The following is a 10,419-nucleotide window of genomic DNA, read 5'->3' on the forward strand; positions in this document are numbered from 1 at the left end:
AATTTGTTATCTGCTCCAAGCTTGGGCAAGGAGCTCAAATCTAAGTGGATCCACTGCCGTCCAAGCTGTAGTTGTAGATGGCCTTTGTCGTTGCTGTTATTTGTAGCTGTTGGTCATTCAATCAAAGGATTTTCATTGTAGCGCCTGACTTTCTGGAAGACGAGTGCCTTTTGTGTGTGTGTGTATGTGTTTCTGCTGATGGCTCTACAATGATTAGCTACGAGATTTGCGGCGGCAGGACAATGGCAAGCAAGAGCCGGGCAAAAGGATGCCGCAACAATAAGCAAACAAAGGCGGCACAGATCACACGGACAGAAGCCAAAAGCATTTAAAATTCAGTTGTGGGTCAGTAGGTGACGCGGCAAGAAGCCAGACAACTGGGCGACAGGTATAATACACTCAGAGAAATTGATATTATTTTCCCAAGCCGAAATAAACTAATAACTATTTAAATCATTTTTGTTTATTTCCATAATTCATAGTATTTTCTTTTTGGTCAAATATTTTATTGATTTAATGCATTCCGCTTTAAGTTTTAATTAAGGATGCCACAAATAATTGCCTTTGGCTTATAGAGTTCCAATTTCTGGTAACTCTGAAGCATCAATGTTTCTCAATTTTCGCTATTAAAGTTGACATTTCTTTAAGTGTATCCCTGCTCTGCTTGAAACTGAAACTGACTTATGTGCATTGTCCATGCGCTAAAGGTATGTGTTTTCTCATAGCGGTACTCCCGTTGTCCCATAGAACAACCTTCTTCCTTTTTGCCAATTGCACAAGCGACGTGCTCTGATTAGCGCGAAAAGGAAAGAGAAAAAATAGTACAAGACATTATTGTCCTTTGTTTGGGTGATTTGTGTGCCAAGGTGTAGTTCTAGGAATGCATTTTTAGTGTGTTATTTATGGCCGAAAGGTGTTGCCATTGCTGCAAAATGTCACTAATGTGTTTGTGACTATACAAAATACATTACTCGTAGATTGTCGCCTGGCAGTTGCTGCTAATCTCTGAAAGGACGTGACTGAAACCTGTATATTGTTACTTTCCTTTTCTTATCAAAATGTACACACGCACACAAATACACAGGTAATAATAATAATCGATTTAGAGCCATTTGCATTATCAAACATTCAACAAATGTTAAAATGTACGATTGATAAGAGGCCCCAGCGCCATTTGTTGGCATTGATATGGCCTAAATGGACAACAAACTACCGTCTGGAGTCTAGAGTCTGGTTTATAGAGTGTACACTGTACGGTATACCGTTTGTCATGTCAATCAGACAGTTCAAATAGTGTTCGATAAGCAGCCGTCGTCGTCGTCCTTTATGGCTACGTCTATCACCTGCGACAGGACGCATGCGCCGAGATCCTTTGGGTAAACAATTGGGCCAAAGGATTGCTGCTGCCAATCAATGGAAAAAAGGACCTGGACAATGCGCAGGAAACGTGCAATGCGAGCATTTCTTGCAGCTAATTAAATATTTACTTTTGTCAAAGGTGCAAAAATGTCTCTGATACGAATTGATGAAATATTAGGGGCGGGTTAAGAGGAAGTGCCTCGATGCACATTGCTTGCCTCCAGAAAGGTGTATTCTGCCAATGCAGGATCTGATATTGTTATTGTAAATGGAAGGAAGAGAGTATTAAATTATGGACACAAATGACAAATGCTGCAAATATGAAATACAATCAATTGAAATATGAGCAGTAGACCAAAGGCGGTGACAGTTTCCCTTTTCAAATTTTTCGGGAAATAAGCTGCAAGATGTGAAAATAAATGTAATTTTTGAAATAATAATCACAAGCATGAATTTCTTTTGTAATTGTTTTTAATTTATTTAAGTTTGTAAAAATATATATGGGCTTAAGAACTATCAAATATGTTAACATAAACATTTGCTAAATATAATTAAAAATGAGTTAATTATACAAGTTTCAGTGAAAACTATGAGCTAAATGTCTGAATTTGGTCAAATGCTGTCTGATAAATTGGGTTGGCAAATGTACACATACTTAAGAGCTAAAAACTGTTAAAAACTCAAATAAATATGATATTAAACTATAATATATAGTAGCACCAAAACCGAAAGGATCTTAATGAGTCTATGAGTCCTGGCTAGATTATTGTCTGCTGGGTAAGCTGTGATCCTCGCCAGCGGAATGTGTCTGCTTTGGTTCGTCTGCGTCTCTGTGGCGCACAGTCAACGTGGCCTCGTCCTTGGTTCAGTTGTTGTTATTGTCATTGTTGTTGGAGCAGATCCAGCTTAGACAATTGTAATGGTACAATTGGAGCTGGTGTGCTTGTTCAACAGGGACATGCGCGAGAAGGACTTGTGGCACACCTGGCAGGCGTACTTCTTCACATCCACGTGGGTCTGCTGGTGGGCACGCAGATTGGAGCGATCGGCAAAAGAGCGCGGGCAGTCGGGGCACTGGAAGGGCTTCTCGCCGGTGTGAGTGCGTATGTGACCCTGAAGCAGCCAGGGTCGGGAGAAGGCCTTGCCGCAGATGGGACACTTGCAGGGAAGTGTGTGGGTGCGGATATGCATCTTGAGTGCTCCGATTGTGGTATAGAGCTTGCCGCACTCTTCGCACGAATGCGGCTTCTTCTCCTGGTTGCACTCGGCAGCGGGACAATGGAACTGACGATGCTTGGACAGGCCCATCGAGGTGGAGTACATCTTCTGGCAGTTGTCGCACTTGTACCGATAGTTTTTGGCGGAGACATTGACGGCGTTGGTGCTGTTCGAGCCAGAGATGTTGGAGGTGGCGGCGTAAGAGTATGCGGCGATGTTGCTGTTGCTGGAGCTAATGCTGCTGCTACTGTGGCTGCTGCTGCGTGTCTCATCGAAGAGATGGAACAGTGCCGGCAGCGGAATGTCATTGCGCACGGAGAGATCCTCCGGTTCGGAGCTGGCATCCGAGCCGGGACTTGATGGTGGCGTCATCTGCTGATAGCTGTAGACCGAGTGTGGCGAGGCTATTGAACTGGCTGGCGATGGGAACGCAGCAGCGCTATTCAAGTGAGGCTGATAGCTGCTCCACAAAGCGGAGATCGGATTGCAGCCAGCGGCGAGCACGAAAGCCGATTGATACGGATTCGTTGTGTAGCCGGCTGTGGCAGCTGTCAAACCGCGCATATGTATATCAGTGGGTTGGTAATCCTGGCTGCTGGACTCCGCCGGTGGCGAGAGCAGCGCCGAGCTGAGCAGTGGTGAGTGAGCACGACGCGGGGTAAGCGGCGTCTTCGATAGATTGAGGACGTATTCACGCTTGGCGGGCAGCTCATAATCCTCAAAGTCAATATCGCTAGCTTTGCGCTTGAGCGAGAGATCCTGTGGCTGCTCCTCCTGTGGCTGGACGGCTGTTGTAGCAAACTGTGAGCTCTTGGTCAAAGCCAAAGCCTCCGTTTGCGGCTGCTCCTCCACGAAGACAAAGGGGCGCTTCTTCAGCGGACAGCTTTTGTAGTTGGCGGCCATGTCGTTAGTTTTGTGAGTTTCAAACGAGATGATTGTTCTTGATGAAGATCGGTAGGTTTGGTAGCGCGTAGTTCCGTAGCACTGATGATTTGTGAGAGTAAGAGATCGAGTATGAGTTTGAGAGTGTTGCTTACTCAACGAACGCTGAGGTTGCTGTGACAGGTCGAGGGCCGAACGAGCTCTTTTATATGCCACGGGCACAACGCTCTCTCGGGGCTGCTGCCTGTCCATTTGGTGGTGGTTCTTCTTCAGTTCACACACTCGCACACACACACACACGCACACACTCGCGAAGGCAGGGCGCACGTGTACAGCGCTAGGTAGCAACAACAACAACACACACACACATACACGCACACTTTTCCCATACCCTTATTGCGTGTTTCCCATTTGTTGTGCTCTCCGCTTGCGTGCTCCTCTCTCTCGCTCGCACTACCTGGCGGTGAAGCTACCTGACAGCTCTCTCAGGAAAACACTCACACTTTGAGAGAATCCCTCTCAAAACCAGCGGGCATCCAACGCAGGCGCACCCTCAGTCCCTATGGCTCAGGTACTGAGGCAAGCTCCCTGCGCTACGATCGCCTCTCGCGATAACTTATGACAGCTTCTCGCTTGTAGCTCTGCTCTCTGTCGACCTCATCGTTCGTTCACAAGCTTCTCCAGTTTCCCCGCACATCCGTGCTGTAATAACTCGTCAAAAAATATACTAACGCTCCCCTCCAGCACTTGGTACGTTCTTGTCAATCTATTGCAGGTATTGTGTCAGCATCCATGGAATTTGAGTTTCGCTTTCAATCGCCTCGTTTCGCCAGCTCTCCGACCATTGAGTTTCTATTTTTATACAAGCGCTGGCATTTTTCACGAGTCAAATTGGATTCCCGAACTTGCCATTGGGGGTAGTTTTTCCACACACACACACACACACGGACACACATCTGCCACAGAGCTGGTGCCTCAAACGGGGGGAGGCAAATTGAACCTGAGCGATGCTGGCATTACAATTGACATTACACCTAGGAATGGAATGGAGTTTTATAAATAGACGCCATGCATCATGGAAACTACTAGCTCTTGGGTACACTTTACACTGAATTATTGTAGCCAACGTTTTAAAGATTACACACTCTCAGTATTTGCTTTCCATTTACTCGTTTACCGAACTATACAACTGATTGCTCTTATTGGGAAGCTTTCCCACCATGTTCCACCTTTGACTTGAGCTTGCCTCGTCGTGCAACATAAACAACCATCCCACATACATTTGATCAAACACTGGAGAGGCGCAAAATTTGTATTGCCCATGTCCTGGCTGGGAAAACAGTTCAGCCCGCATAGCCAAGTTCCCACAATAGTGAAAACTGATTTCCCAGCCATCAAAAAAACCAAATAGCAAGCATATTCCCCATTTCATGCCGTTTCCCAGGCCAATGTGTGAACAGCAAAAAAAACCGAAGCAAATGTAGCAAACCCAACAGTTTTGATAAACCCAAGCGGTGACAAAAAGTGCAAAATTCCAAGTGCTAAAATTCCAATTCCTATCGCGATCACATTCTCAGGCTGACCAATAGCAGCGCTCGACTGTCCATGCCTGGACATGGGTGTGATGGAAAATGCGGCAAGTAAGCAACCCATATTTCGAATTTCGTATTTTCCCTATGATGGATTTCCCTTTTCACATCACTCTGCATCACGGAAAATGTCCGGATGTGGATCAGCATTGGATTTAAAGTAATTTCCCAGCTTATCCAATTACGCAGTCACCAAAACTCAAGCAAAACAAGCAGCGATTGGCCAATCCACAACAAGACGCGGGAATTTCTCCCAGCCTCCCTATACCTGACGGGTGACGGATTCCGGCCATTTCGGTTATTACGTGTGTTATTCCGCACAATTAACAGCGATTGCAACTCTATGCAACTACCTAATGATCACTATGCTAATATCGACGCGGAATTGCCCGCAGGACATCGCCAAATAACCCGCGATTCATTCATCAGGCGGAGAAACCCAGTCACCCGATACAAAAACCGCCTAGCACTTGTCGTCCCGCAATTGTCAAGTACCTGCTGGGATGTGAGCCGTGGTTAGTCCGCTCATTAGCATTAGGTAGAGATTATGGTATCGCGATATTTCCACTAACCGCACTTCATTCATCAGGTAACGCCGCGGGGAAACCCGTTTTTCCCAAAGTAGTTGTACTTTGCCTGATTCCGTTAGGATATTTGCAGGTGCGTCTCTGGGTTTCCAGATCTTGTTTTAGTTTTTGCAGACAATGGACCCATCCCATTTTTGCACCTTGTGTTCCCTGCATTTGTTGCAGCGCACAATAGCTCATGGACCGTATTGTTAGGAGAGTAGACCGGGTCAGCAGCTGAGCAGACGAAATGGAGCGCATAAGGAGTATAGAAATTCGATTTCGCATGTGTACATATTTTTGGAGATCTTACTGGTGTACAACTATACAACTATAAAACTTTTTTTATTTGATCTCTTTCTTGCAGGCGATTTGCAAGTTTTTTCTTATCCACTTCTTTCTACAATCTTCAATATAATTTGCTAAATGGAATATTTATGAGTGTTTTAAGATATTTGCTAAGCTTTTCACATTTTCTACAATTTAAATATCAATATTTATGTCTCCTTGTAATAATGTTGTCCATTTGGCTCTAGTCGAATTGAGAATTCTCTCTCTCTCCCTCAACTGCGATGTGGCCCGGTGCACTGGCACACCTTTTGCCAAAAAAAAAATATAAAAACAGGAGAAAAGAAGGAACTGAAAAAATACCACCAAAGAAAACAAACTATGGTCCAAGATATACGATGTGTGATGTCGTTGACAATGAATGGTTGATTACTACCTATAGACCAGATCCTTGGAACAACTGCAGACCTGACGTCTCTTGTTGTTGTTTTGTTTTTCGCACAGACAAAGGAACTTCCAATCCATAAATCGAAATCGAAGCCAAAGAAAGAAAACAGGGAAGCAAGAAAATCACTGCCACGGGCCCTGGACCGGGTGCATTGCACAATCAATGAGCATCAGGACCTTATGACACAATAAGAGACAAAGACAGACAGAGGGAGAGAGAGAGATCGACCGACTGAACAGACACATTGGAGTAAATGTTTTGAAAAGCCAACGAAAGGAATTGCTTCCAAGAATCCACAGCCTCAGTCGGCGTATCAATGTCCTTAGCCAGAAGAAATCAAAAAGTTGGATCACCTGGCCTTATCGAGTTGTCTGTCTGTCTGTCTACTTTGTCCACGATTATGTGCGGGTGCCGTTTAATCCTTACTGCTGCTACCTGTGGCCCTTTGTTCTCGCCAAATTGTGAATGACCCCGCAACGCGACGCCAACCCCCAAGGAAGCTTCTCTTCCTCTGAACCACCAGCCACTTGCCATCTGCCTTGATTCCCGACTCCAGAACACATTCGCGCAGGTTTCATGCCTATTCATGCTTCGTTATCCTGTCAATGCGTCGGCATTATGTCCATTGTGTGTCAGCGCGTTGTCGTCGCTATCCTAATACCCATCCTCCTGCAACGTATTCTCCTCTCTGTACACTGTTTTTTAGTAAACTGATTTTGGTATACACTAAGCGTGCTGTTTAGCCTATTAAATGTGTCTTCTAAATGAAGTGTGTAAATATTTTATAATTCTATTGCGGCGATTAAGGTCCACGAAGTGATTAGGAAACGGAAGCTATAAAATAAATGTGGTGCTAACAAGCAATATTTTATTATTGTAACTGAAGAAACTCCCTGGTATGAAATAAGAAAGAAACAAATGTTTAAATTTAAGAGGGGTTTTTAAATGAACTGGTAAGCCTAAGTTGAAATATTATAATAAGTTAAGGATAAGAAAAAATGTAACAGAAGCTTAGAGGTTTAATGGCCTTAATGGAGTGCCTTGTGTATGATTTCAACACAACATATTGTTGTTAATAGTGAAATCTAAAATGAAATAAAAACAGTTATCAATAAAATAAAATAAAGATGCAAATGCTATAATTTTCAGTTTATGGAGCTCACATTCTCAATAAATTCGCACATAAAACTTCCGCAGCTGATGCAATCAAAAGTCTAGTCAAACCCTAGCATTACGCCCATATTAACGGCATTTTTAACACCTTTTGGACAGCCAGAGCCCAGCAGCAGGATCTTAGACCAAAATCAAAAATCTTGGCAGCCGGCAAGAAAAAAATATCAAAAATACCCAAAACAAAAGTAAGTTGACGGAAAAAAACTCATTACACCGGTCGGGGCAGGCCCAACAATGCAAACGGAAAACTAAGGAAACTGCACAAGGATTGCATCTGCGTCGCTCAGGGCAGGCAGCACAAATCAGTTTCTGTCAACCGGGCGATGGTTACTCGGATGCCGATGCTTGGCTAATGCTGTTGAGGGTGTTGGCTTGCGCGTTGGTGGCTTCGCATTGACAGCTGCTCCTTTGGCGCGCCTCATGAGCAGCAGCAACAGCAACAGCAATAGCATCAGCATCTTGGCCAGGGTTTTTTGGCAAGACGTGCATCTGTTTGCACTAACAGAAATGGAGAGGTACATAGAGTGTGAAAGAGAGAAGGAAAGAGCTTGTTTCAGGACTCGGACGTTGACTTGCATCTGCGGGCGCACAATGAGCACACCGAGAATAATTCAAGCAAAAACGAACAAAACATCATGATCGTCATCAAAATAATCACAGTCAGAGCAGGAGCCGAACTCAGAAGCAGGGGAGCGTTCGCCTCTGCTACGGGCATGTGACAAACAATAGTGCACCACCATCAGCAGCGTCAGTACCGCCACTACCACCACCACCATCATCGCCTGCGCTTCCTTGCCAGTTTTTGGCGGCATGCCACCACCGCCGTCTTTATCGTTACCTGAGGCATGTCCTTTGTTGATGCTGGCCGCCTTTTGATTTTGCATTTGTTGAATTTCATATTCCCCGCCAGGGTAATGCAACCGCAATTGTTTTGCTCTGTTTTGTATTCTCGCGTTTTGGCATGTGCACAGCAATTCAATGGTAGGTAAATGAGTTCTGCTCTTGTTCAGGCTATGCAGATGCATTCCTTAAGATGGAACACAAATTGCATAACAGCAGCTGCTCCATCAGAATCTTTAGTTTGCCAAATATCCACAAAATGTTTGCAGGTGATAATTTGATGATTTTGGTTAAGAATTTTTCCATTATTTATTTTCGAAGTCGATTTAATTAATTAATAATTAAAATATTCAGCGAATATGTCAAGAAATAATACGAATCTGATTTTTTATATTATAAGCAGCCATTTCAGGATTTCCTTATACATTTTCAAATGTATTGAACAAATTATGTACGACATCAATAATGATAAATTTCTAATGATGTAAACAATTTATAAAAATCACATTCCCATTAAATAGCCAAATGAATTCGTGGGAAAACCGGCAACGTTGACCACAACAAACCCAAACAAATCCTTCGTAGAAATTGCCAATCCTTTGAATAGTTATCATAATGTGCCCACATTAACAAGACAAAATTTGGAAAGATTTATAAAAACATCGAAAAATGTAGATTTCATGAGAAATGCGCTGCTTTATAACAGAATATAACAATGAGCCCAGTTGACAAAGTCGCGTATTTACAATTACAAATTACACAACTTTATCGAGCATTCTCGCCGCCTGACAAATGATCAAATTGAATACACCGCCCCGCCTCCAAATACCCTTACCCTTGGACAATCAATAAACGTGCTAAAGTGAGAACAATCAATCCAATCCAGCACGTTCTAACGATTTACATGTCAACTTGACAGTCGACAGACAGGCAGACCTCTGAGTAGAACTGAGCTGAGACAATGGATCAGGGATTGGAGACTGGCGCTATAAATATATATACTGAACATATCAGACTGTGGCGAGTGTATGTGTGTGTGTGTGTGTGTATGTCCAGGTGCCCTTACGAGTTTCACTTTCATTTGTTAGTAGCATTTGACACCTTGTCGCATAGTCATTGCAAGTTGAGATACCCATCTAAGGACGGACAGTACCGAACCGAACCCTCAGTAACTATCTACATCAGTGCCTCATGTGCTGTGTAAACACAGTTGTGTCGGCTTTGCAAGTTTTTTATGTGTGTCCCTCCAACTCCGACCCGTCTTCGGTACCTCATCCAAAAATTTGATTATGCTCGCGTGATAATTATGCATGGCAACTTATGGGACAATCACATCGCAAGCTTCTCGACTGCGTCTACTATCGAGCGATGACAATCGGTCTCATTGTTTCCGTTTCCCACTATTCACCACAGTTATATGTATAAATTGCGTCTTTAGAAATGCCTGTCTGCCTGCCCTACGTCCCCACTCCAGCCCCTGCCCCACTGAACACCGGATCAACCTTCGATACAGCCATCCAGCTGCGTACCAGACCGTGCGGCTGGCACTAAATTTTATGGTTAACTACACTCAACGTTTCTGCTATTTAACCTTTTGTGCAACTCTTATCGAAGCTCTAACGAAACCCACCGAACAGATTCCCCAACCCCTTTCGCACTCCCGATCACCGAATACCCCACGTGCGGGCTTTGTTTGCCTCGGGACAACTGGCCCTGTTCTTTTAAAATATGATTCTGTGCATATGTAAGTGTTCCGATAATAAACCAGTAGCCGACCAGGTGGCAAAGAGGGTAGACTTTATTATAATATTTGAGATTCATACTAAAATCTAAAGAAAATCATTAATAATTGGATTACTTAAGCAAGTTTAAAATAAGAAGAAGTATTAAGAGATAAATTAAATGGGATATTAAGCAATTTGAGGCTTTTATTGATAGTTAACGCAATGATGCTTCCATTGTCACTGCAATTCTAGAAATTATTGAAATTCACATTAGCTTTACATTTAAATAAATAGATATACAAATTTGTCTCGGCTAGGCAGGCTCTGCGTTA

General features: G+C 43.6%; 1 protein-coding gene across 1 annotated transcript; it reads right to left on the reverse strand.

The window, feature by feature from the left end:
* Nucleotides 1–2,265: 2,265 nt before the first annotated feature.
* Nucleotides 2,266–3,480, reverse strand: LOC6571055 (protein snail). The gene has a single exon (XM_001993312.2). It carries the CDS (start codon nucleotides 3,478–3,480, stop codon nucleotides 2,266–2,268), a length of 1,215 nt encoding a protein of 404 aa, XP_001993348.1.
* Nucleotides 3,481–10,419: the final 6,939 nt, after the last annotated feature.

This window comes from Drosophila grimshawi, unplaced genomic scaffold, assembly GCF_018153295.1.
Source record: "Drosophila grimshawi isolate 15287-2541.00 unplaced genomic scaffold, ASM1815329v1 contig_1377, whole genome shotgun sequence".
Taxonomy (NCBI): domain Eukaryota; kingdom Metazoa; phylum Arthropoda; class Insecta; order Diptera; family Drosophilidae; genus Drosophila; species Drosophila grimshawi.